We start from the raw sequence: 27858 nt of genomic DNA, 5'->3' as shown, positions 1-27858 counted from the left end.
CGCCGCTAGGGTTAGATGAACGGTCCTTGTTTAGTGCTAGGGTTAGCGGGGTCTGGGAGGGGTTTGGAGCAGTCAAAGCTATGTTTGACCAGATTTCAAATGAGCATAATAAATTAAATAAAAATCAGAAAAATAAAAAACTTGCGCACATAGTCTTCTTATGTCATATACTAACGATTTAAGTTGATAAACAAGCTTTACATACATTTAAATGATAAGTTCATGTGTATTGTATGATATCTCGAGTATCTCAAATTCTCTTGTATGAAGTGAAGAGAAGTGTTTTGGGGAAATGAACATGAAAATTTCAAAAAACTAACCACAGCTTCATTTTGGAGTGACTAAGAAGGATCCAGGCTTAGTTTTTCATTTTGATGTTTTACACTTGTTTAAATCTTGGTCAAAGTTAAGTTTGACTAGAATTCAAATGAGCAAAACAAAATTAAAAAAATCAAAAAATGGAAAAACCAGCGCACATAGTCTGTACATATAGAATATATGTGTAGGAAAGTTATTTGTCTGATTTAGACAAGGTCGAAAAAAAATTTGCTTAGAAATGAGGCCGTTTACCCTACCTTTGGACCCCTCTTTTTAGCACATTTTTCATGAAAATTTCAAAAAGCTCACCACAACTTCATTTTGGATTGACTAAGAAGTATCCACGCTTAGTTTTTCATTTTGATGTTTTAGACTTGTTTAAATCTTGGTCAAAGTTAGGTTTGACCGGAATTTAAATGAGCAAAGCAAAATTCAAAAAAAATCAAAAAAGGAAAAACCATGTGCTCATTCAAACATCATCCAACAGATATTTAAACATCATGTCAAACATACTTCTAACATAGGTCCAACATCATCCAACAGAAATACAACATGTCAAGTGATAAATGTTTCATAATACAACATCATCCCTTATTCATAATGTTTCATAATTATTCATAGATAGCGTTGGGGCTTCTGTCTGTTCCTTGAGCTTCTTGCCATCACTTTGCTCCTCGTGCACCTTGTGCTCATTGTTTCTTCTCTTCTTCTCTTGGTTGTCGGTACGTTGCGCGTCTTCTTCAAACCTACCATAGGTTGTGCAAAACATAAACGGTAATGAGATCATGTCAAGTGATAGATGTACAGTAGTATTTGACCCTTGCAAGATTTACATACCTAGCAGAACTCACAACAACAGAAGGTTGGTCACCATTTGGAGCCTCACTTGGATCATCATTTGGAGCCTCACTTGGATCACCATTTAGAGCCTCACTTGTATCACCATTTGGAGCCTCACTTGAATCATTATTTGGAGGATATTTTGGATCATCGTCAAAATCATGCGGTTGTTGACCATCATCATTTGGAACCTCGTCAAAATCCTCATCTGATGCAACCGGCTGTTGACCATCATTTTCATCATCTGTTGAGGCAACCGGCTGCTGACCAACATTTTCATCGAAGCCTTCATCGAAACTCTCTCCGAACGCTGGATCTACTGTGTTATCACAATACTTACCAAAATGACCAGACCCACCACACCTTGTGCACTTACGCTTCCTCGCTCCAAGTCCAGCTCCTTCGCTGCGAGGTCTGATTCGACTCTTCCTTGGTCTACCTGCTGCTCTCTTCAGAATTGGAGCGCAAAGCTTGAATCCAGGGTCCACCATGTCCCATTGTTGTTTTCCCTCCATAGCAGGCAAGGCATAAGCATATGTGGCTTTGAACCTTGCAACAGAGTAGTAATCATGCACATACTGCTGTATGTTCCCTGCTGGACCTGGGAGAGAAGTGATGAAAAACAAGGCATGAATGCATGGCAACCCAGTTATCTGCCATTGCCTACAACTGCAAGTTCTAGCTTCTAAATCCACTGGATATCTCCATTCTCTCTTCTCTTTATCCAAATATGATATCTCTGCTGTGGTACCCGAGCAAAGAGTCATGTTCATTTCCAAGCCTGTTGTCTTCTGCTTCAGTTCATTCATCACGGCAGGGATGATAATGTGGCCCATGAATTTTGCCTCGGCTATTCCTGCATGGTAATGAAATTTCTGCATGTATTCTATCCTTATCATGTCAAGCAAATCCACCACATAATGACCCTTTAGTTTCCGGATCGTTGAGTTGAAAGACTCTGCTAGATTATTGTGCACATAGTCAACTTTGCTCACTTCACTGAATTGGCTTCTGGCCCATAACTTGGAGTGGTGTGTTTCCAAGTATTCTTTCACTTTGGGATTCATGTATAACTGCCTCAAGTGGTAGTTGTGCTTCTTCACACTGCATGTCAAAGATGCTGGCCATAAATTGTCGGTATACACCTTTCCTTTGAATTTCTTCATAAAATTTGCAGCAAGGTGACGCATGCATTCCCTATGCTCTACTCCAGGGAACACATTATCCACGACCACTTCTAAACCTTTGCAGGCATCTGTATGAATGACCAACCCATTGGGATGTGCAATAGCCCGGCGGAGATTATGCAAAAACCAAGTCCAGCTCTCCTCAGACTCTGTCTCCAGCACACCATAGGCAACTAGAAATACAAAACTATGTGCATCAACTGCACAAGCTGCTACTAACTGTCCTTTAAACCTCCCTGTGAGAAAAGTGGCGTCAATAGCCAAATAAGGCCTGCAGCCTGCCAAAAAACCCCGGCGACAAGCCTCAAAGCAGACAAAAACCCTCCTAAAGCATTCCTTGGTCTTTATCACTCCCCTGAATGTGTACTCCACGGTGTGGTGATCAATATCTACAATACTACCTGGGCTTGTCCTCTCCACTTCATCTTTGAATGAATACAACAATTGAAAACTTTCCTGCCAGTTACCATAAATAGAATCCATAGCATGTTGTTTACCATTGAACAACCTCATGTATGGTAAATCGATCTTGAACTTATCTTTGATGTTCTTCTACAATTCCTTTGGACCCACTTGCTGGTTTTCTTTCACCCACTTCTTTACTTCTTCTGCCATCCATCTTGACTTGGCTCTACTGATTGTATCCTTTCTAAGGGTTGATTCCTGGCATGTGTGCTTAAAAGGGTTCACTTTGACCTGAACATTAGTGCTATTCCGCATTTTAGATGCAAGCAGCCTCCATGGACAACCTTCAGTCGGACAGTGCACTCTGTAACGTACTTGATCACTCTTGTCAACTTTGAAAGTATATTCTACCTTGATGCAGTATGTCACAAGTGCATTTCTACACTCATTCATGGATGCAAAAACTATACCTTCTTCCATATGAGGGTTCAAAGGGTCCCATTCAACAGCTGCAAGGTCTTCGTCCTCACCCATCGCGTCATCATCCACACGGACTGCAATGTGAGCCTCATCTTGATTTTCAGTCCAAGGTGCCCGTCGTAAATTCCGAATAACATCAGAATATAGCTTCTCTTCATCAACCCCAGAATTGTAGCCATCGGGCTCCACTTCAAGGGGGACCCTACTGCTGTTGCCCACACTTGTCGAGCCACCACGTCGCCGTGCACCAACTGAACTGTTCTGGCTAGAGATGCCATTATGACGACTTGGTTCTCCCCCAGATGTTGCACCCGCCATCCTAGGTCCAAATGCCTGCTCAAGCACATCAACTTGCAGCCTCACATGAAAATTATCTTTCTCTTTATGCCTAACAAACATGGTAGCTAGCTCTTCATCATTACTAATTGTCACCCAATTCTTTTCCCCAGCATAGTATTTGTATACCACTTCATCAAGCAAACCCCAAGGATATTGGCTACAAATTACCTCCCCAAATTGTTTGAAACTCCAATTACTAGACATTGGCAACCGATAATCAAAACCTCCTTGGTATTTCTTCTTATCCTTTGCATCGAACATGTACCGGTCCCTTCTAATGTGCACCATGAAAGCAAACCGCAACTCCATCCTAACCGGCGAAAAAACAGAGACGCAATCAGCACACTAATTGGGCAAACCTACTCGAATCGAGTGTTCAAATGCACAACTAAGCTCAATCTAAACAAGAGGCGAGACTTACCCCTCGGGAACCCAGTCGTGGACGCGGCGGATCTTCGGCCCGATGCCTGCCTCACCAAATACTCTGGGGTCACCGCTGCTCACCATTTCGCCCTAGGGTTCTTCCTCCTAGTTTAAATAGCTCCAGCAGCCCCTCACCTTTGAGCGCTCCGGCTGGGGGCACGGAAGGAGGCCGCGCCGCGGATCGAGCAGGTGGTGAGCGCCCCACCCGTGGCGTCGCAGGAAGGTGGTGGGCGTCACAGGTAGCCGTGGAGCATAGGCGTAGGGAGGTAGCGGCGAAGCAGGCCGTGCAGCTGGTGGCGGGGCAGGTGCTGGCCGCGGCGCAGGTGGCGGCAGCGGCGGCGCAGGACAGCCGACCGGGCGGATGGGTTGCCAATGATTTGGGGATTTAGTTGCACGGGCCTACATGTCAGCTCCGGACCCACGTCCACGTGGTCCCACGTGTAAGCTCCGGACCCACAACCACTAACGCCGGCGGACGGAATGGACTCAAATATGGCCGTTTGGCCTCGTCATAGTTGCTATGCTCGGACTAGGGGCAAAACTGAGGACAATTCGCATCTGAGGGCAAAACTGAGCACATGGACACCACTGAGGGCAAAAGGATAATTAACCCAAAAAAGATTACATCGAATAAAACTCCAAGAATATCGAGGGGAACATTGTGTTGAAGATCAAAGAGAGAGAAGAAGCCATCTAGCTACTAGCTATGGACTCGTAGGTCTGTGGTAAACTACTCACGCATCATTGGAAGGCAGCAAGGATGATGTAGAAGCAAGATGAGTGGACGATAGTGGGGCAGGAGAACCTAAAATTATACATCACCAATTATTACAAGCAGTTGTTTGGGGCTCCTGATGATAGTTTTGTATCCTTAGACGAGACGAGGGTTGACGATATACCCCAACTAGCGACAGATGAAAACGAAAATTTAACCACCCGGTTGTCGGAGAAAGAGGTGTTTGAGGCAATTTCACGGATGAAGAATAATAAAGCTCCTAGATCGGATGGATTTCCGGCTGAGTTTTATAGAAGGTGTTGGCATATTATTAAGGGTGATTTGCTTCCAATGTTCCATGATTTTTTTTCTGGAGACTTGCATCTATTTCACCTGAATTTCGGAACGATAACTCTTCTCCCTAAGAAACGGATGCGGTGCGGATTGAGCGGTACTCTGGCCATCCCACAAACATATTCTGTACACAAAGGACTTGGTACGTCAGCTGAGGGAGGACGACGCGAACATTGGCAAAGTTGATGGCATTGTAGGAAGTTTCTCCGGAACCATGAAGAATATGTCATCTACTAATTGTACATTTAGTAATCTGTGTAGTCAAATTAGCATAGATCAAGCAGATGATGAAGTTAGAAGACAATTGAAGTCTTCGCGGACATAGGAGCAAAGAATCCAGACTTCATGTTTGGGGTGCAAGAAGATGCCGAGAATCGGATAAAGAACCTCATGTGGACTAACGGGGGGGGGGGGGGGGGGGGGGAGCCAAATGCAGTACAAGTACTTTGGAGATGTTATCACGTTCGACACCACTTATAGGACTAACTTGTACGACATGCCATTTGGACTATTCATTGGCGTGAATGAGCACTTTCAGAGCATCATCTTGGCTGGAGTGTTGGTTAGAGATGAGCAGGTAGAGAGCTTCGAGTGGGTTTTCTCTGAATTCATAAGAATGATGGGCAGTGAACCACCAAAGACAATTCTGACAGGTGAATATCAGTTTTAATTTCTGTGTCTCCCTTGAGGACCATCTACAGTCTTCTCAATAAATTAGTTATCTGTATTGTTTCAGATCAGAATCAAGCGATGGAGGTGGCCATAAAGAATGTGATGCCAAACATAGCCCACCGATGGTGTAAATGGCACATCTTGGAGAAAGCAGAAGAGTGCCTTGGACCCCTATACAGAAAACGGAATGGGTTCCGAGCAGAGTTCCATAAGGTTGTCAACCACATAATCACAATAGATGAGTTTGAGACGGCATGGGGGATGTTGATTGACAAGTACTCCCTCCGCTCCAAATTACTCGTCGTGGTTTCAGTTCAAATTTGAACTAAAACCATGACGAGTAATTTGGAACGGAGGGAGTACAACTTAAGGTCACATCCGTACATGACACAACTTTATGAAACCAGGAAGAAATGGGCAAATCCATATTTCAAGGGGGTGTTTTGTGCCAAGATGACGATTACTCAAAGGAGCGAGACATCCCCCATGCTGAAGAAATATGTACCACCTACATGTCCGTTGCATATGTTCGTGAAGCAATACATGCGCTTGCAGTTTGACCGGCACGCAGATGAAGCCTATGAAGAGAAACGGACCATGATTGTAAGCAACTATATTTCTCATAATATATAACTCCAATTCATTGTCTCTGAACACGAACATTACAACTTCCTGCAAGGATGATATTTGAAATAAGTGATCTGACATTTCCACAGGGTGGTGTCGTGCTGAGGCGTAACTTACCTATGGAGCGACATGCTAGCAAGATATATACTCATGCGGATGTTCAAACAGTTCGGCCAAATCCTTTATCAAGCAGGATCTTACCGTCTGGAGGTGATCGAGAAGAACAAGGTGTACAGGACAACGCTCATTGAAGCAGAGGGAAAGCAAAAATGTATCAGGGTAGCCTATGAGGTTAAGATGATAGATAATGGAGCTGAATTTGACTGCGAATGTGGTCAATTTGAGCACATGGGTTTGCTATGCTGCCATGTGCTGAGGGTTAGAAGAACAACTTTTATCATAAATATTCATTTCCTGCATCATGTTTTCAGAATGTGCGCAAGCTATTCATCATAAACATGTGCACCATTCGGCAATGCAGGTGATGGATTATTTAGACATCCTGGAGATACCCAAGAAGCACATTGTGAAGAGGTGGACAAGAAACGAGCGAGATGTCCTGCCTATGGAAGCAAGCCAAGAAGCTGCTAGTGCAGAGGCCTATGATGGGTCGATGGGGTTATTCAAGGAAAATGTGCCACCATACGGAGAAGCAAGAGATTGCCTAGGGCTTAAGGATCGGCCAACCTCAAAAAGGCTAATGGCGAATGAAAGACCAGGCGATTGCTCTGGACACAGCAATAATACAATCTTGACAACACAAGACCAACTAGTCAGATTAGCTACTCCTTGTAAGAAACCTAAACACGGAAGGCCAACAGCATTACAGCAAAGTACCAAGCAGGGAGGAAGCACCGTATGAGGAGATGATCAAAGGAACTTGCCGGGAGAGAGGTGACTTGCCAAAGCAGGGGAGGTATACTAATTGTGGTGTTGCTGGACACCTCAGGACCACTTGCTCTGAGCCCTCCCGGCTACAAAATTAGTGGTGGTTTGTAGCTTGAGTATATGTCGGTTAGAGTTGACTTTAGAATCTCTTTTGTGAAACGGTGGCTGGAGTTAACAGGTGATAATTGAATCACTGCAGGTGCTGATTTATTGGCATTTAGATGCTGTACCTGGCAAACTAATATTAGGGGCTGCTGAAATGAGTGCAAAATTTATGTGGATACTTGCTGATTTAGATATGAGGATGAGAAATTGATTGCCTTCTGGTGATTCTGTAGCTAAAGGGGAAAATGGTCCAATCCATTATTTTCTACTCATTTCAGCTGTGCGCAACATGCTGAACTTACATACTAGTACATGCCATACATTCAGAAGACTTCAGTTTATAGTTAGAGTACATTGAAGGAGCAAATAGTAGAGTTGATGGGAGACATTGTTGTACGTATTAACAAAAATAGTTCAAGCAATGTTTGCCTGCTACATTGAAGTTTATCTTGAGCACAATAATAATGATTCCCAGGAAGACAAATGACTGTAATGCGACGGAGACAAGAAACAGGACAGGACGTGCACATCAATGTGTACATCAGAGTTAAGATACATTTTTGTTTTCTTTTTCATAATCTGAATCACAGATTCAGGATACTGATAATCTCAGGATTTTGAAGGAATAGACAGCGAGCACCATCATATCTAGTTGACCAAACAAGCCACTTATCCTTGCTGTTGGTGAGTCCAATATTCAGACCAAAGGTATCTGAATTTTGATGTAGTATCTTTACTGCCAAAACAGTACAAAGCAAGCACTGGTAACATGGATTAGTTTAACCTTCTCACAAACAATTCATTATGAATTCAAATTGTCTTGTTGACACTAACTCGAGGTCAACTGTAATTCTCCAAGCATTCCAGATGATCTAACATACCACCGCACAAAATTGCACGGCGATGGGATGCCCTGTGGAGCTTTAGGAGGGTTGAAATATACGCTGTAGAAATGCTAAGAGAGACAAAAGTTGAACTCAAACAAAGTCAAAACGTGAAAATACTTTAGTTGGAAGACAAACGAAAACAATATGGCTCCAGAAATAGATAATGTTGCACATGGATATAAGAAGTTGAAAAAGGTGGCACCTTCCCGAGAACCTAATGAATACTGACAGAAGTGATCTATCAATTTGAGAGAATTCAGAGACACTTTATTTCTCCTTACTTTGTGGGTCCCCTTTGAAGACCTGAATGACCTTTTTGGTCAAACTTTCAGCTTGTGTGCTCAAATGTGCATGCATATGGTAAAAAAACAGATCACAAAATGTTCTATAGCCTTCGTTTTATGTCCTTGTTGAGCTGCACAATGATAAAAAAAATCACCTCAATCAGAAACTACTGTTAATGTTAGCAATTTTACTCCTGAAGAACTTTTTGTATCTCTTATTTTTTTTCTTTCTTTCCTTCACTTTATGTACTTTGTGTGAAAGACCAGTAAGCATACTATTTCATCTCCTTTCTTCATGGCCAAGATAATCATATTCAAGAAAAACATGGGTTCACCAAACCAAGTGGGAGATTTAAAAGGAGTGGACTTCCAAACCGTGTGATCTCAAACCGAGAGAAGTCCAAAACCGCGTGGCAACCTGTCCCAAGAAAACTAGGATTTTTTCTAATGTTGCGGCGATGTGCAAAAAGCAAGGGAGATATATAACTTTCAAAATTAGCATACTTTTTGTCACATCAGGTCTGTTAGGGAGAACTAGATTTTTGTGAATGGGTTCGAGAAATACAAAGAAATTGGTTCTGGCAAAAAAATCCATGTAATATTCAAACAAAATACAACATGCCAATATAAATTGTTAATATTCATGCATGTCACAGACAACGTAATTTCTGGTACCAACTATAGAGCACCATGTTTTTCCAATTAGCCAGAGGGTACCTCATACATTCTAGAATCTCTATTTAGATACACACCTAAACATGATAGTCATGAACTCCTGGAAATCTCTTCCAAGTTATTTGTTAGATTTTTACACCTCAAAACACTCCACCAGTTCTTTTCTACATATTTAAGGGTACTATATATGACAAATGACACATAAATGCGCTATAATACAAACAAGTATAGACTAAATTTGAGTAATATATTTTTTATTTTTCTTAGATTTATGGTGAAATCCACTCTAACTAAAAATCTTAGACCTCCTAAACTCAACTAATATAATAATGAATTCATTGCAACAATATGCACTTCATTTTAGTACAACCACATGTATTTTTAATCATAAATGCCAAGAGTGTATCGGAAATATGTATATCTTCAATGTGATTAAATTATTACTTCCTGTTAATATTTGGAATATGGTATTTAATATACCACATTTAGGCCATGTACAATGCAAAGATAAATATATGTGCTTAAGAAAAAATCATTTTATTTTACTAATCACATGTCTAAGCAACTTGCATTGTACAAGGCCTAAATGGTGTATCAATAACAATAAGGCACATTAAATGATATTATTAGTCATAATGAAATAAAAAAGTTTAGTCTAAATAAGTGAAAAATTAACATTTGCTCAGTTCTATTTACTGGGCTACTGGGTCGGGCTCTGCTCCTTCGTTTTTTTCTCAAAAATAAAATTACGTTGTGGTAGTTCGATCGATTCAGTGTGCCCGTCCGGTTTCTATAGAAAACTCCAGTATCCACACACACAGAGAGAGTGCATTCATTCAAATTCACCATCCTTGCACAGATAACCACCACTCTCCATCGCCTCTCCATCCAACCTCCTTCTTCCCACTCAAAAAACCTCCATCGCGCCATGACATTTGGCCTTGGATGGGACAAGGCGCTACGGGAGATCTTCGACGGTGACAACACCAAGCTCTACTACGCGCGTGAGGTGAGCACCTGGTACACCAGCGTTGAAATCCTGAAGAACCATTCGCGCAATGAGGGCGGCTGCCAACCATGAGGAGTACGCCTGATTGCCAGACCTCCATCGCCCACTGATCGAGAACTTGGTCTGGACGATGGGGTAGATGAGGGATTCCCCGGATCCATACCAGAGGGCACGCTGGTACATGTACCAGAACCACAACCAACTCTGCGTGGACTACGTGCTTGGTTCCAATGATGCCCCTCGCTCCTTTGTTTGAGATGGTGCCACTACAGATGGAGCAGCAGGTGCAGGTGGAGGAGCCCAAGATGGAGCGGCAGCAAATTGAGCAGGAACAGATGCAAGTGGAGACAGGCACAAGCAACTCGAGGAAGAAGAAGCAGCTCCGCATCATGGGGCCAGTTCGATGATCTCTCCGTATTCTGAAGCTGCAGCAAGAGTGAGTCTGATGCAGCATTTGCCCTTTTAAATTTCTGCTGCAAGATCTGAACCAATATATGGGTTCAGTTAGTTTCTGAACTTAGTGTCTCAAGTATTTAGTTTCTGAACTTAATTTATGCAGCAGCAGATCACTCTGTGTGGTTTCTGAACTTATGTATCTATGATATCTATCTATCTAGAGTACTCATCTATCTATGATATCTATCTATCTGAATGTTTGTGGTCATGGTTTCTGGATGTTTGTTCTCATAGTAGCTGAATCTTTGTGCTCATAGTATCTGAAACTTTGTGCTCACTATGATGATGTAGGTGTCAATGCAAAGATATAGTTGTGTTGTAGGGGTGCCAATGCAAAGAGAAAATGTCACAAAACCTAAGTTTCAGACACTTTTTAGTCAGGTTACTATAGTTTTTCCTATCAGTATGGTTTGATTGAATAAAGTCTGGACATTGTAAGTCTGAATATTGCAAGTCTGAATATTTCAATTTCTCTCCTAGCTAGGGAGTGTTTGAACATTAAATTGAGCACACCTACTGACACTTCACATCAATCAGATCACTTAAACCCCTGTTGCACCAACTCACTCCTTCTATGGTCAACTTGTCCACTGCATCACTCAACCCAAAATTAACTCATGTACACTGCACAACACCCTGATTCAGTAGCGACATTTAGTGTTAGTTTCATTCAGTCCACAACAATAGTTCAACTACATCTATCAATCAGTGAAATAACTAACCCTAGAATAATTAACCATTTTGCAAACCCTAAATTCAATCAAATAGGACATCAAAATTCACTGACAACAGTAAAGATTGAGTGATAGTGAGCAAGATTCAGTTAACTTAATCTTGTTGTGATTTGATTCAGTTGACTGAACTGAATGCAGATTCAATTAATTGAATCTTGTTGTGATTTGGTTCAGTTAACTGATTTGAATCTTGGTGTTTGAATTAACCTAGCTTCAGTCATAGTGAGCAAGATTCAGTTAACTACTCTTAATTAACACCTAGGTTCAGTGAGAGAGAGCTAGATTCAGTTAACTATTTTTAATTAAAACCTAGGTTCAGTGAGAGAGAGCTAGATTCAGTTAACTTTGTGCAGTCACAAACAACAATACCCAGTTAACTGCATAAGTTCACAACAAGATTCAGGGAACAACAAAATTTGCTAGAATTTCCCCCGCAAAAAAAAATGCTAGAATTCCAGCAAACACTTGTTTCCATATCTGGAACCCTAGAATTCCACAAACAAAAATTGTTACTAGAGAGAGGGAGGCAGCTCACCGAGGGCTGGGTCAGCACCATATGAGAGGAGCTCAATGAATTTTCCTCCAAATGTGGCGACCATGAAAACTGTGTGATGGATGAATTTGTTGTGGCCGCACAATCTTCCCCCTCGATGCAGTTGCACCCTTCCACGCTGGTCAGCCAAGGTGACAGGCTATGTTCACCACACCTCGCACCCCACCACTCCCTCGTCGATGGATTCGGAGCCGCCGTCGCCTCTTGCCCGCGCGAGAGAGGAAAGAGATAGACGGCTAGGTATGGAGTGAGGATGGGAATGAGCGATGGGAGTGAGGGCCGGCTCAATCGTTTCAGACACGGCCGTTAACAGCCATTAGTGCCTCGTCGTCACCGTTGTCGGCCCGCTAGTATGATCGGCCACGTCAAAACGCTCTCAGAAAACTAATCAGTGTTTTCTGCCACTGTCAAAATTGTGTCGCGGTGCAAAGTGTCACGTTTCGTGAAGTGATGGTTTTACAAGAGTTATGACGCTAATGTGGTGGTTCTGTGCATTTTACTTTTGTGGAGGCCGTGTGAAGGATTATGCGTGACGCAACTTGCACATGAAATTTCTGTTCTAACCTTTTGTGCTAACAAAATTCTGAATTGACCTTGATTTAAAGAAAAAAAATCAAACCTGACCTTTTTTGATGAGGCCAACATCCCGTGCGTACAGCTTGCATTGGAGACGAAATTTCCGTTCTAACCTTTTGTGCAAGTCAGTCTTCCGTGTATGCTACCAAATGATTTTTTTTCTTGCATCCACTGAACTTGTTTGAGAGTGTCGCAGGCTACCAAACGCGCCCCTGGCGTTATGGGAATTTCCGTTCATCCTATGTGTACCGTGGCCCATGAAAGCACTGCTCCACTAAGGCCTTGTTCGGTTGCTGGGGTTTGTTCCCCACATGGAACTAACCCCTGCAGGGATTGGGTTAATCCCTTACCGTCACCTAACCCCCACCAGCCTCTTCCTCGCCATTCCACTGCGGCTTAAACTCTGTTCGGTTATGCCATGGAAACAGATCAAGCAGGCAAGGACCCGTATGAATTTCCAAGGACCACCGCATGCCGTAGAAATTAAGACATGGGAGGAGAGGGGAACGAAGACGAGGAAGATGCGACTGGGAGTTTGCGGGGAGGAGGGAACGCCGGAGATGGGGTCCTTGCAGTCACCGCCGAGCTCGCGCCGTCGCTGCAGTTCACCTTCGGGTCGCCGGCGAGCTGCGGTTGGATGCGGTGCTTCACACGGGGAGGCGAAGGGAGAAGAACGCGGCCGTCGTCTCCTCGGTTGCTATCGCCGCTGATGTCCCTCTGTCCCCGCCGTCCTCGCCGCCGTCGCGCGAGAATAGGTGTCTTGCTGTAATGTTTCGCAAGAGAGAGAGAGAGACGGGGGTTGGTTCCACGGGGTAGGAGGAGTGGCTTTTATCCCGGTGGAATCCGCGTGGTTTTCGAGAGGTTACACTGGGGAGCGATTCCTGACGTGTTTAACCGAACGCACATAAAAGATCAACCGAGATCGAACTCCCGTCAGGGCGAAACCACTTGGTTCTGCAGGGATTTGAGCCCAATCCCGGCGGGGTGGGGTCTAACCGAACGAAGCCTAAAGAAGAACTATCGGGAGAGCCACATGGGGCCCCTCAAGGGAACGAAGGAACCGTATGCTAGAAGCCAGAGGCGGTCGTCCTCAACCTCACTCACTCGCTCACTCAAACTGAATCCAATCCGCCGCGGAAAATGGTGTTCCCTCTCGACCCAGTCCACAGGTACGGCGCTCCAGCCGAATGCCGCATTTCAATCTTTGAGCTCCAGCTGATGCCATGATTTTTCTGACGAAATCATCTCATTTACGGGGGTCGTATTGGCAGCAGGCTACTAATCTTTGAGCCGGCAGCGGGGGAGGCCGGCGTGGTCGTCGGCGATGGGGACGAGGCCGGGAGCCGCGCTTCTGCTCCGGCGATGGCAGTCATCCTCGCGGCGGAGGAGGAGGTCCGCGGGAAGCCGGGAGGGCTTTTGCGCAGGGCCGATGGCGGGCCTGCCGAGCCCGCCGCTCTGTCCACAGGCAGAATTAACCCACAGGCTCCCGGCTGGACCAAAAGGTGATTGCTTCAGTTAAGCTTGCTTAATTAGTCCTTGGCAAGATGATTACTACTGATTCAGTTAAATTCAGTTAGTCCTTAGCGCTTATTGTTTCAGTTAAGCTGAATGGTGTGCAGACCCACCTATATATGCTCAACAAGAAACTGATTATACTGTATTGTAGCAGTATACAGTATTGTATAATGTATACTCTACACAAACCTGATTATACAGTATTGAAGCAGCAAGATTATTTGTCCCAGTGATTGGATGGATAAGGGCATCTCCAGCCATTGGCCCCCCAGGGCGCATAAAAATCGCCCCCTGGGGGCGAGCCGGCGATACACTCGGCGCTGGGGGCGGTTTTGCGCCCAGTCGTCACTCACAGCTCGCCTCCAGACGCCAAAATTGGCCCACTTTGCAGCCCAATTTCGGCGAATAAAGGGCCCATATGGGCGAGAATAGACCCATATTCGGCGTGGTTTCGCCGTGTCTCGGCGTTCAATTATCAACACAATTATTTCTTATCACATATTTCATCACAGAAAAATCAAATACTTCAACAAAATAGTACAACAACAAATAGTTCAATACAAATTATATAGTTCAACAAATAAAAACTCGTATTTCATCAGACGGCGTCCCCCTTGAGCCTCCATAGGTGCTCAATCAGATCTTTCTGCAGTTGATGATGCACCTGTGGGTCTCGGATCTCCTGACGCATACTGAGATAGGCAGTTCAAGTTGCCGGTAGCTGGTGATCAACTTCGGCTAGAGGACCCTGCCTGTAGTATGGTTCAGTGTCAAACACTGGGTCTTCTTACTCGCTCTCGATGATCATGTTGTGCAAGATGACACAGCAAGTCATAATCTCCCACATTTGATCTTTGGACCAGGTCTGAGCGGGGTACCGAACAACAGCAAATCGAGATTGGAGCACACCAAATGCCCGCTCGACATCCTTCCTGCAAGCCTCTTGAAGCTTCGCAAACCAGGCGTTCTTACCTCCTGCCACAGGGTTTGAGATCGTCTTCACAAATGTCGACCATCTCGGATAGATGCCGTCAGCTAGATAGTACCCCTTGTTGTATTGGTGCCCATTGATCTCGAAGTTCACCGGAGGAGAATGGCCCTCAACGAGCTTGGCAAAAACAGGAGAGCAATGCAGCACGTTGATGTCATTGTGAGTTCCTGGCATACCAAAGAAGGAGTGCCAAATCCAGAGGTCCTGTGTGGCTACCGCCTCAAGCACCACACTGCAACCGCCTTTGGCGCCTTTGTACATCCCCTGCCAACCAAATGGGCAGTTCTTCCATTTCCAATGCATGCAGTCGATACTTCCAAGCATCCCAGGAAATCCTCTTGCTGCATTCTGGGTTAGGATCCGAGCAGTGTTTTCCGCATTGGGTGTTCTCAAGTATTGTGGCCCAAACACTGCCACCACTGCCCGACAGGACTTGTAGAAACACTCTATGCTGGTGGACTCGGCCATGCGCCCATAGTCGTCGAGTTAATCACTGGGAGCTCCATATGCAAGCATCCTCATCGCTGTCGTGCACTTCTGGATGGAGGTGAATCCAAGAGCGCCAGTGCAATCCATCTTGCACTTGAAGTAGTTGTCGAACTCCCGGATGGAATTCACAATCCTGAGGAAGAGCTTTCGGCTCATCCGATAACGGCGCCGAAATGTTCTCTCGCCATGAAGTGGAGCATCGGCGAAGTAGTCGGAGTAGAGCATGCAGTAGCCTTGGAGACGATGCCGGTTCTTTGCTTTCACCCGCCCCGGCGCCGAGCCACCTCGCTGCGGCTTTTCATTGCTCGCCAGCAGCTGGGCGAGGGCGGCGAGCACCATGAGATGCTCTTCTTCCTGGACGTCGGCCGCGGCTTCCTCCTCCAGTAGCGCGGCGAGCTCTTCCTCCTCATCCGAGTCCATCGCCGAGACAGGCAAAACGCCGAACACCTTGTGCTCGGCGGGCGTGTACCCGCCGTTAAACCGCGCCTCCGTGGCCGGAAACGGCGGCCGAAAACGCCCAGCTGCTGTGGGAGGGGCTGCCGCGGCGAAGCGCTGCTATTTTTCGGCGGGGAATGGCTATCTACCGGAGTAGGGCGGCGGCCGTCGCCGGGATATAGCTAGTGGTGGTCGAGGGCGCGGGGGGTGCGAGGCGAGTCAGGGGAAGAAAACCTTGACTTTTCCCCTATCGGTGTGGGCTAGGCGTGCTTTTCCCTAGCGCCGGAGCCCCCAACTGCTCCCCAGCGCGCCGGGTTCGGCCTGTGACCGCCGGGCGGAAAAAAGGTACGAACCGGCGATTTTCGGCGTCCTGGGGGTGCGACTGGGCCGTTTTTTCGGTGGCGGCGCCGAAAAAGTGGCCTGGGGGGGCCTGTTGGGGGCGCGGCTGGAGATGCCCTAAGGAATAGGTCCAAGATGATAATGCAGTTCAGCATAACTCGATATGGTAACTTACTTGATTTCAGTGTGGATAATATTAGCAAAAAAAAGATATTAGCAGGCAAACAATTAGCACGATCCGAGTGGTACATGGTAAATGAATCGCTCGTGTGACAGTTTTCATCTGTGATTATGAAATGGAATGTAACATGGCCAATGGTAAAATTATACACAACTGCTGTATATAGTACTATATATAGTGGAAAATCTTCTAGTCACAACACATGGATCAAGTACTGGTTGCTTATGCTTGCAGAGTTAGGGTTGGCCGTCGTCCCCCGGACCGCACACCGTGTCCTGGCCAGATCGGAGCCCTCGAGCAATCCATCAAAGCTTATGCAGAGAACAGGGGAGATCATGTTATCAACCCAAGGTTGGCTACAACTTTTGATTCTCTTGGTGAGGCATATGACTTCTACAATGTGTATGCCTGGGAACATGGATTCGGCATCAGGTACGGCAAGAGTCGGCTTAATGTGGAGAGGACCAAGACCATGCAGGAAATTGTTTGTGGGCGTTCGGTGAGTAGAACAAAGAGTTCCAGAATGTTATAACAACTTCTTTTTAATAAAAGTAGGTATTTTATTTCATTTAATTACAAATAAATTCCCGTGTTTCACGTATCCAGGGGAAACCAAATGCCGAAAACACAAGGTCAAGCTGGTGTGGATGTCCGGCGTTGATTCGTTTGTTGCGTACTGATGACAACGGCTGGTACATCACGGAGCACGGGGTGACACACAACCACCCTTTGACTCCAACGTGCGAAGATCTCTGGCCATCCCACAAACATATAGATCTGTATACAAAGAAGTTGGTACGTCAGCTAAGGGAGGACGACATGAACATCGGGAAAGTCAACACCATTATAGGAAGTTTCTCCGGAACCATGGAGAATGCGCCATCCACTAAGCATACGCTTAGGAACCTGTGCGGTCAAATTAGCAAAGATCAAGCAGACGATGACGTTAGGAAGACAATTGAAGTCTTCGCAGACATGAGAGCAAAGGATCCAGACTTCATGTTCAGAATCCAAGCAGATACCGAGAGTTGGATAAAGAACCTCATGTGGACCAACGAGCGCAGCCGAATGCAGTACAAGTACTTTGGAGATGCTATCACGTTTGACACAACTTACATGACTAGCCCACGTGACATGCTATTTGGACTATTCGTAGGCGTAAACAGCCACTTTCAAAGTATCATCTTGGCTGGAGTGTTGGTTAGAGACGAGCAAGTAGAGAGCTTCGAATGGGTTTTCACTGAATTCATAAGAATGATGGGCGGTGAAGCACCGATGACAATTTTGACAGGTGAGTATCATTTTTATTTTGTTTGTTACCCCATGGACCATCTACAAAAATCTAAATTAATTAGTTATTTGTATTGTTTCAGATCAGAATCAAGCGATGGAGGTGGCCATAAAGCATGTGATGCCGAACACAGCCCACCGATGGTGCAAATGGCACGTCTTGAAGAAAGCAAAGGAGTCCCTCAGACCCCTGTACACAAAACAGAATGAGTTCCGAGCAGAGTTCCATACGGTTGTCGATCACATGCTGACGATAGATGAGTTTGAGACAGCATGGGAGATGTTGATTGAAAAGTCCAACTTAATGTCACATCCGTACATGACACGACTTTACGAGATCAGGAAGAAATGGGCAAAGCCATATTTAAAGGGGGTGTTTTGTGCCAAGATGACGAGTACTCAGAGAAGAGAGACCGCCGAGAGCATGCTGAAGACATATATACCACCTGCATGCCCGATGCATATGTTCGTGAAGCATTACATGCGGCTGCAGTTTGACCGGGACGCAGAAGAAATATACGAAGAGAAACGTACCAAGATTGTAAGCAATTATATTTCTCACCATAATATAGGATTCAGTTCATCTCTAAAACATTGAACCTTCCTAGAAGGATGATATTTGAAATAAGTGATCTGATATTTCCACAGGATGGTGCCGTGATGAGGGCTAACCTGTCAATTGAGCGTCATGCGAGCAAGATATATACTCGTGCGATGTTCAAACAGTTTGGCCAAATCCTCTATGAAGCAGGAGCTTACCAAGTGGAGGAGATTGAGAAGAACAGGGTGTACAGGACAGAGCATACTGAACCAGAGACAAGGGAGAAATGGCGCAGGGCGGTCTACGAGGTTAAGATGATAGATAATGGGGCTGAATTTGACTGTGAATGTGGTCAATTTGATCACATGGGTTTGCTATGCTGCCACATTCTAAAGGTTAGAAGAATAACTTTTATCATAAATATTGATCTTCCGCGTCATGTTTTCAGAATGTCCACAAGATATTTATCATAAATGCGTGCCATCCGGCAATGCAGGTGATGGATTATGTAGGAATCAAGGAGATACCCAAGAAGCACATCGTGAAGAGGTGGACGAGAAACGCGCGAGATGCGGTGCAACAGGCTCCAACCTTGTACAGCGAAGCTGTTGAACTAGTCAGTCTTGGAACTGCTAGCGCAGAGGTCCGTGAGAGGTTAAGGGGGATATTCAAGGAAGCCATGGAGATCATGGCACCATACAAAGAAGCAAGAGGTGGCCAAGGGCTCGAGGATTGGCGAACCTCAGAGAGGCAAATGGTGAATGAAAGACCAGCAGGTGATTGCTCCGGAGACGACAGCGATACAGTGTCGGCAACACAATACCGGTGTACCAGACAACAATTTTTTTCTACCCTCCAATTGCGATACAATGCAGTTTAAGATGTATTATATATTCATGTTTATACATGAATTAAAAAAATTCATAAAATTAAAATTTGTTCATTAAATTGAGAAAATACCTATTTGAAATAGTTTGAATATCTTAAAAAATTCATGCAATTTAAAAATGTTTAAAAATTTTAAAGATGTTCACAAACTTAAAAAATTATTCACTAATATGACAATTTTCTAAAATTTGAAAACTGTTCATAACTTGAAAACTATCTTAAAAAATGCTCTTGTATTTTTTTAAATGGGAAAATTAAAAATGATAAATGATGTTCATGAATTTGAAAAATGTACAAATTTTGAAATATGCACAAATTGCTAAAATATTTAGGAATTTTAAATATATTTATTATTTTAAAAAATCCATGAATTTGAAAAGGAAAGAAACAAATGGAAAAGAAAATACATAAACAGAAAGGAAAAAAAGGCCGATCCAAACCTAGGGAAACCGACAAAGAAACATCAAAAAAAAGAATAACCGGGAGCTTCGCAAAATGGGCTAACCCACCAGACCTGTCGTGCAAGGAGCACGACAACGCCTTCGCCGTGATCACCTGAGCTCCTGCTGTCCGTTCCTAGTTGGCTGTTGGTTTGTTTCATTTAAAACTTATTGTACTATGTTGGTTTAAACTTGTGATGGATGGTTAAAACTTGTGTTTATGCCTAAATTTGTTCTATTGCTCTAGTTTAGTTCTTAGTTGTCCATGCGTGTCTCTAGTAACCTCACCATATAAAAAAGAAAAAGAAGGTTACTACATAATTGTCCTGGATGTGACCAAACAACTGAACTTGTGTTTTCCCTTGAAACAAGTCCGCAACTAAACAACAGCGGCCCGTTTCGGCACATGCAGAGTAGACGGGATGCAGGCAACCAAACAATATGCAGATGATGGGTTTTTTACCTGTATATGCTTAGACAGACCTAACTGGGACAGGTATGTAAAAGAAAAATTGATACAAGTAACCAAACGCATCCTCATATGCCCCACTTTTGCGTCCGATTCAGCATGACTTGCTGAAAACGGCCGATTCAAGGTAAAGCTTAGGAAAACACTAACGTCCACACGTGTGGCAGTTTTGTAATTCGCCCACACGCGTGGATCATCGTCCAGTGCAGTTTGCACGAATCTTGACACATTGAGGCAGAATTTGCATCTCACGTAGGACGGGGCTGATGTGTGGGCGTTGGAGAGTTTGCCCACACGCCTCGCACCACGCTGTTTGCCAGCTACGATGTGTGGGTGAACTAGTTTCTGTCCATACAGTCACCACCTAGTCCATGCGCGTGTGGGCAAATTGATTTTCGCCCACACGACACTCCTATGTTGTGGATGACAACTGCAGTTACGCGAACGTGTCAACTAGGTAAACACACATGACAACTGTAATTCTTTGCTAGACGGCAACTGCAATTGCGCGTACGTGGCAACCAGATAAGCACACATGGCGAGTGTGATTAACCATACATGGCAACTATGGTTGGACCACACGTGACAACTAAATAAACACACATGGCAACTAATGTTTGATCATATGTGGCAAGTAGTTAATCACACACGATAACTACGGTTTGATTACACGCGGCAATTACTATAAATTAGACATGGCAACTATAATTAACCAAAATAGATAAAGTTGCCATGCTTTTACAACTACACTTGTCATACCGGATAACTACATCTGCCATCCAGGATGGCAACTAAATCGTCATCCCGCGGGTACCTAAAGTAGGTACGCCAGGACGTGTGGGCATTTTTGCTTTGTGCCACACACGCAGGGTGAAGATGAGTAGTACTTGTTGGCGTGTGGCATGAAGTAGCTGCATCCACACGTATGGGTAATTCTAATGTCCACCCACACACAGCCCGTATGGGCTACCTCCTGTTCACAGCACACACGATGTGTGGGCGCATGTCTAATATACGATATGTGTGGGCTTTATCGGCGTCCAAAGCTTATGGGTGTGCAAGTCAGGTTTCCGTGTATGCTACCAAATGAATTTTTCTTGCATCCACTGAACTTGTTTGAGAGTGCTACAGTACAGAGTGCAGACTTGGGCGTGGCCCATCTCGTCATCGGAATTTCCGTTCATCCTATGCACCGTGGCCCATGAAAGCACTGTTCACCTAAAAGAACTATCGGGAGAGCCACGTGGGGCCCCTCAGGGGAAATAGCTCGGCGACTGGGGTGAATGAAGGAAGGAACCGTATGCTAGAAGCCAGAGGCGGTCGTCCTCAACCTCACTCACTCGCTCACTCAAACTGAATCCAATCCGCCGCGGAAAATGGTGTTCCCTCTCGACCCAGTCCACAGGTACGGCGCTCCAGCCGAATGCCGCATTTCAATCTTTGAGCTCCAGCTGATGCCATGATTTTTCTGACGAAATCATCTCATTTACGGGGGTCGTATTGGCAGCAGGCTACTAATCTTTGAGCCGGCAGCGGGGGAGGCCGGCGTGGTCGTCGGCGATGGGGACGAGGCCGGGAGCCGCGCTTCTGCTCCGGCGATGGCAGTCATCCTCGCGGCGGAGGAGGAGGTCCGCGGGAAGCCGGGAGGGCTTTTGCGCAGGGCCGATGGCGGGCCTGCCGAGCCCGCCGCTCTGTCCACAGGCAGAATTAACCCACAGGCTCCCGGCTGGACCAAAAGGTGATTGCTTCAGTTAAGCTTGCTTAATTAGTCCTTGGCAAGATGATTACTACTGATTCAGTTAAATTCAGTTAGTCCTTAGCGCTTATTGTTTCAGTTAAGCTGAATGGTGTGCAGAGTGCAGACCCACCATTAGCAACGCCATGTGCTCAACACGAACCTGATCATACAGTATTGTAGCAGCAAGATTATTTGTCCCAGTGATTGGGTGGCTAAGGATTAGATCCAAGAAGATAATGCAGTTCAGCATAACTCGATATGTTACTTGATTTCATTTAGGCTGATATAACCAGTCGCGTAAATTGGCACGATTTGTGCGGTGCACTGTAAATGAATCGGCTCGTGTGACAGTCTCCATCTGTGATTATGAAATGGAATGTAACATGGCCAATGGTAAAATTATACACAACGGCTGTACATAGCTAGTACTATATAAAGTGGAAAATCTTCTAGTCACAACACATGGATCAAGTGCTGGTTGCTTATGCTTGCAGAGTTAGGGTTGGCCGTCGTCCCCCAGACCGCACACCATGTCCTGACCGGATCGGAGCCCTCAGCAATCCATCAAAGCTTATGCAGAGAACAGGGGAGATCATGTTATCAACCCAAAGTTGGCTACAACTTTTGATTCTCTTGGTGAGGCATATGACTTCTACAATGCGTATGCCTGGGAACATGGATTCGGCATCAGGTACGGCAAGAGTCGGCTTAATGTGGAGAGGACCAAGACCATGCAGGAAACTGTTTGTGGGCGTTCGATGAGTAGAACAGAGAGTTCTGGACTGTTAATACAACTTCCTCTTTTTAAGAAAAGTAGGTATTGCATTTCATTTAATTGCAAATACATTCCTGTGTTTCGTTTACGCAGGGGAAACCAAATGCCGAAAACACAAGGTCAAGCCGGTGTGGATGTCCGGCCTTGATTCGTTTGTTGCGTACTGATGACAACGGCTGGTACATCACGGAGCACAGGGTGACACACAACCACCCTTTGACTCCAACGTGAGAAGATCTCTGGCCATCCCACAAACATATAGATCTGTATACAAAGAAGTTGGTACGTCAGCTGAGGGAGGACGACGTGAACGTCGGAAAAGTCAACAACATTATAGGAAGTTTCTCGGGAACCATGGAGAATGCGCCATTCACTAAGCATACACTTAGGAACCTGTGTGGTCAAATTAGCAAAGATCAAGCATACGATGATGTCAGGAAGACAATTGAAGTCTTTGCAGACATGAGAACAAAGGATCCAGACTTCATGTTCAGGATCCAAGCAGATACTGAGAGCCGGATAAAGAACCTCATGTGGACCAACGAGCGGAGCCGAATGCAGTACAAGTACTTTGGAGATGTTATCACGTTTGACACAACTTACATGACCAACCCGCATGACATGCCATTTGGACTATTCGTAGGCGTAAACAGCCACTTTCAGAGTATCATCTTGGCTGGAGTGTTGGTTAGGGACGAGCAGGTAGAGAGCTTCGAATGGGTTTTCACTGAATTCATAAGAATGATGGGCGGTGAAGCACCGATGACAATTCTGACAGGTGAATATCATTTTTATTTTGCGTGTTACCCAGTGGACCATCTACAAAAATCTAAATTAATTAGTTATTTGTATTGTTTCAGATCAGAATCAAGCCATGGAGGCGGCCATAAAGAATGTAATGCCGAACACATCCCACCGATGGTGCAAATGGCACGTCTTGAAGAAAGCAAAGGAGTCCCTCAGACCCCTGTACACAAAACGGAATGAGTTCCGAGCAGAGTTCCATAAGGTTGTCGATCACATGCTGACGATAGATGAGTTTGAGACAGCATGGGAGATGTTGATTGAAAAGTACAACTTAAGGTCACATCCGTACATGAAACAACTTTACAAAATCAGGAAGAAATGGGCAAAGCCATATTTAAAGGGGGTGTTTTGTGCCAAGATGACGAGTACTCAGAGAAGAGAGACCGCCGAGAGCATGCTGAAGACATATATACCACCTGCATGCCCGATGCATATGTTCGTGAAGCATTACATGCGGTTGCAGTTTGACCGGGACGCAGAGGAGAGCTACGAAGAGAAACGGACCAAGATTGTAAGCAATTAGATTTCTCATAATATATAGGATTCAGTTCATCTATAAAACATTGAACCTTGCTAGAAGGATGATATTTGAAATAAGTGATCTGATATTTCCACAGGATGGTGCCGTGATGAGGGCTAACCTGTCAATTGAGCGTCATGTGAGCAAGATATATACTCGTGCGATGTTCAAACAGTTTGGTCAAATCCTCTATGAAGCAGGAGGAGATTGAGAAGAACAGGGTGTACAGGACAGAGCATACTGAACCAGAGACAAGGGAGAAATGGCGCAGGGCGGTCTACGAGGTTAAAATGATAGATAAGGGGGTTGAATTTGACTGTGAATGTGGTAAATTTGATCACATGGGTTTGCTGTGCTGCCACATTCTAAAGGTTAGAAGAATACTACTAACTTCTATCATAAATATTGATCTTCTGCATAATGTTTTCAGAATGTCTACAAGATATTTACCATAAATATATGTACTGTCCGGCAATGCAGGTCATGTATTATGTAGGAATCAAGGAGATACCCAAGAAGCACATCGTGAAGAGGTGGACGAGAGACGTGCGAGATGCGGTGCAACAGGCTCCAACCTTGTACAGCAAAGCTGTTGAACTAGTCAGTCTTGGAACTGCTAGCGCAGAGGCCCGTGATAGGTTAAGGGGGATATTCAAGGAAGCCATGGAGATCATGGCACCATACAAAGAAGCAAGAGGTGGCCAAGGGCTCGAGGATCGACCAACCTCAGGAAGGCCAATGGTGGATGAACGACCAGCAGGTGATTGCTCCGGAGACGACAGCGATACGGTGTCGGCAACACAATACCAACTCGTCAGAGTTCCTGCTCAGCCCAGAAGGCCAGCAAGCTGCGACGAAGCACCAGATGAGATGCGCAAACGCGGCAGGTTTTGCAGCATTTGCCGGGGTCAAGGGCATAAGAGGACGACTTGTCCGGAGAGGGGTGACCTGCCAAAGCAGCCGAGGAAGCAGGGGAGGTGTAGTAACTGTGGTGTTGCTGGACACCGTAGGAGCACTTGTTCTGAGCCCCCTGGATTTTAAATCAATGGTGGTAAGTAGCATGAGTATATGTTGGTTGTGTGACTTCAGTGTTAGAGTTGAGCTTTAGAATCTCTTTTGTGAAACGGCTGCTGGAGTTACCGTTAGCAGGTGATGGTTGGATCAGGGTAGGCGCCGTATTTTGTTTGGCTGTGGTGTGCTGGCTCATGGGCTTTTGCCGTTCCTTTTATGTAGTATCTAAATATCTAATATTGTATAATTAGTTGTCTAACAAAAATGGTGAACCCTGCATTTGATCGACCAGATTTACTATGTGTTGTTATAACATATCTTGCATCTTGTTATGCATGTCATCTTTGATTTTGAGCGGTTCCGTACATGAGTTTGGGCATTTTTTTTATATACAAGTATGTTTGATCAAAAATTTAAATGCCACACCAATTACAGACATTCCAAACAGTGCCTAAGGATTATTTCTGCATGCCAAAGTGCGATATTTGGCTGATCTCGATATGAAGATGAGAAATTGATTGCCTAATGGTGATTCCATAGGTAAAGGGGGAAATGGCCCAACCCATTATTTTCTATTCCACACGGCAAGAGACTGCATTACTAGTACATGACATATTGACATGCATTCAGAAGGCTTCACTTTTATGGCTGCATTCGTCGAATTCGCAAACAGCAGAGTTGGTGTACATGACATTGTTGTAGGCATTAACAAAGATAGTTCAAGCAATGTTTGCCATGTGTAGAAGCTTGCCAAAAGGAAACGAAAGTTTATCCTGGTATGAAAGAGAAAGAGCAAAACTCTCCAACAAAGAGGAACCGAACATTCATAGTAGTCTTGACAATTGCATATCTCAAAGAGTTTTTAACAATCTCAGAGGACAATAAGGCATACAAGTGAACACCGGAACTTGACCTCATTGCAAAATACTACAAAGCATGGATAATATTTCCTGTAATATACAACTTTCGGATTGCTGTTCCATATGTGACTAACTGCAGCAATTAGGTGGCACATTAGCTAAATGCAAACATTTGGAAAGGGAAGACCATAGGACCTAAATTCATGTAGTGACGAGATATAAAATCCCAAAGATGATAATCAAGAGTTACATTTGTAGTATCAGCAGAGATACAATTAGTCTTGTTTTCAGGCTAAACATTAAAGAACACGTGACAATAAGGACTTAAGTGCTATTAGCATCAATTTTTCACGTAAGATATGAAAAACAGAGATGATATCACTCGCGACCTTGTTCATAATTGGCCTCCGAACGCCAGGTGATGCTACCATCAAACACGCAAAGCATCTCCAGCCGATTTGCATCCCATCCTCCTTGACATAATTGTCATGCTTAGCAGATGGGAGGAGGGCAAGAAGACATACTGAGAAGAGCTCGTTGTAGTTCCCAGCGTGACACATTAGCTGTCATTTCTACTTGAAACTACAGTCAGTATATTTACTCCTTCGATGCATCTGCCACCGTGGGCTAGCGATTTTGAAAATATTAGTATTAAAATTTATGAATACTTAATTACAATGATTTAAATTGCAACACAGATGATTCCTTTATCTGTTATGCAAACAGCAAAGACTTGCTTGATTAGAATCCATATACAATATTCCATACATAACATTAGTCTAAGGATATTAAGTTGATTTTTGTTCTATCAATTAGAATGTAGATCCCTATTTTTACATTTATAAAAAAATAACTTGCGGAAGATGGTTAGAAATATCTTTCCAGATAAATTTAGGCATAACAAATAAAAAAAATCAAATGAGTCATACCAGGATGAAAGGTGGCATCTGCTGACCTTCTGACATATCGAGGGCTATGTGGCCTTGTTGATGCTACTGTAGAGGGCCAGGGGCCATAATCATGGTGACTAATGTCACTGGAAATTTCCATGAACATGTGGAAGGAATACCCATCTGCAGAGTACAGTAAGGATAGCCGACTCGTTGACAGTACATGCGCACAGCAAGTGCACTCCACACGCCTGCCAGCAAATTCAGAGAGAGGGAATCAGTCTGACTGAATCGCAATATGCAAGGAAATTATGTGTGATGCCTACGTTTTGTTGTTGCTTCCAGGCTGGTGGCAAAATGAGATGGCATTTCAGGCAGTGTGGAGATTAGGGACAACACCAAGCAGGCTAGCATGATGACTGCCGGGCCAAGCCATGCTACTGTCATAATGCTTTTTTCCTTATATGCAAGAAAAGAGCAACAATAACTGTAGCTATCAATGTAAGCATTTTGTAGTCTGTTTGTCAGTAGAAGCATATCAAGAAGTGATACATATAGATGGACACCTAGATTCAAAATGCCATATAACAGGGTCTGTTGGACCCTGCATCATGCATAACAAAACACAATTTTTAGGAGTGCAATATTCCATTGAAACTTGTATATAATGCAAGGATATGTAATCTGAACCAAAATAACACAACAGAAAGCAAAATAAACATTACATGCCTGCTAGTTTGTCTTGCTTCTCCTTGTGATTCGATCCGACGACCTACTTTTGATTCAGTAAGCATGTAGATCATTTTGACTTGACCTATACCTCGTGAAATTGCCTTAGACAGCGGAAGCTTTTATTTCCTGGATCGTGACATAAATCCTAAATACCACACTGGCAAAATATATGTGAAATCAAATCAGGGTTGAGTATCTTTGTGCCAAGGAAGTTAAATTTATCCATGAGACATTATAGGAACCAAAAGAATAAAATAAATGGTGAGTGGACCTATAGATGAAATTTATAATCAAACCACAAAATAAAATGATGCTTATGTTACATGGAAGACATCACTCTTAACCTCTAAAAAGAGCTTATAGTGAATATACTACTGTTATCTAAGGATATAAAGAAACTTCAAGAATAGATGGGAGGAG

The 27858-nt window shown here is 44.3% G+C and overlaps 3 protein-coding genes and 1 pseudogene across 3 annotated transcripts; 3 read left to right on the top strand and 1 right to left on the bottom strand.

Moving 5' to 3' along the window:
* Window positions 1-839: 839 nt before the first annotated feature.
* LOC147961666 (uncharacterized) lies at window positions 840-4076 on the bottom strand. The gene is made up of 6 exons (XM_087533894.1): window positions 3991-4076; window positions 3738-3879; window positions 3126-3563; window positions 2919-3041; window positions 1154-2801; window positions 840-1073 (listed from the first exon to the last, which is right to left on the bottom strand). Exons 1-6 carry the CDS (start codon window positions 4074-4076, stop codon window positions 934-936), a joined length of 2577 nt encoding a protein of 858 aa, XP_087390020.1. The 3' UTR covers window positions 840-933.
* Window positions 4077-5491: 1415 nt separating this feature from the next.
* LOC147961665 (protein FAR1-RELATED SEQUENCE 5-like) lies at window positions 5492-6293 on the top strand. The gene is made up of 3 exons (XM_087533893.1): window positions 5492-5714; window positions 5798-6039; window positions 6141-6293. Exons 1-3 carry the CDS (start codon window positions 5492-5494, stop codon window positions 6291-6293), a joined length of 618 nt encoding a protein of 205 aa, XP_087390019.1.
* Window positions 6294-13017: 6724 nt separating this feature from the next.
* LOC147961664 (protein FAR1-RELATED SEQUENCE 11-like) lies at window positions 13018-21979 on the top strand. The gene is made up of 10 exons (XM_087533891.1): window positions 13018-13169; window positions 13799-14029; window positions 16712-16976; window positions 17084-17768; window positions 17851-18308; window positions 18416-18703; window positions 18805-19084; window positions 20114-20132; window positions 21613-21843; window positions 21961-21979. The coding sequence occupies exons 1-10, from the start codon at window positions 13018-13020 to the stop codon at window positions 21977-21979; spliced, it is 2628 nt and encodes an 875-aa protein (XP_087390017.1).
* A 978-nt stretch (window positions 21980-22957) lies between these two features.
* Window positions 22958-25089, top strand: LOC147961663 (protein FAR1-RELATED SEQUENCE 5-like; annotated as a pseudogene).
* Window positions 25090-27858: the final 2769 nt, after the last annotated feature.

The sequence above is a fragment of the Triticum urartu genome, chromosome 7A (genome assembly GCF_056163025.1).
Source record: "Triticum urartu cultivar PI428250 chromosome 7A, HENAU_Tu73, whole genome shotgun sequence".
In the NCBI taxonomy this organism is placed as follows: Eukaryota; Viridiplantae; Streptophyta; class Magnoliopsida; order Poales; family Poaceae; genus Triticum; species Triticum urartu.
Note: the sequence above shows the minus strand (reverse complement) of the source record. Positions and strands in the feature narration are given on the sequence as shown.

Bases quoted from the DNA above. Each gene is read 5' to 3' on its own strand.
- LOC147961665 (XM_087533893.1), top strand. From the start codon at position 5,492: ATGCAGTACAAGTACTTTGGAGATGTTATCACGTTCGACACCACTTAT. The intron at 5,715-5,797 runs GTGAATATCAGT...GTATTGTTTCAG, and splicing joins ACCAAAGACAATTCTGACAG to ATCAGAATCAAGCGATGGAG. The intron at 6,040-6,140 runs GTTTCAGTTCAA...TTATGAAACCAG, and splicing joins GCTCCAAATTACTCGTCGTG to GAAGAAATGGGCAAATCCAT.
- LOC147961664 (XM_087533891.1), top strand. From the start codon at position 13,018: ATGGGAGGAGAGGGGAACGAAGACGAGGAAGATGCGACTGGGAGTTTG. The intron at 14,030-16,711 runs GTGATTGCTTCA...TTATGCTTGCAG, and splicing joins GCTCCCGGCTGGACCAAAAG to AGTTAGGGTTGGCCGTCGTC. The intron at 18,309-18,415 runs GTAAGCAATTAT...ATATTTCCACAG, and splicing joins AAGAGAAACGTACCAAGATT to GATGGTGCCGTGATGAGGGC.
- LOC147961666 (XM_087533894.1), bottom strand. From the start codon at position 4,076: ATGGTGAGCAGCGGTGACCCCAGAGTATTTGGTGAGGCAGGCATCGGG. The intron at 3,042-3,125 runs GTACGTTACAGA...ACTAATGTTCAG, and splicing joins AAGTTGACAAGAGTGATCAA to GTCAAAGTGAACCCTTTTAA. The intron at 2,802-2,918 runs GTGGGTCCAAAG...GGTAACTGGCAG, and splicing joins GGGTGAAAGAAAACCAGCAA to GAAAGTTTTCAATTGTTGTA.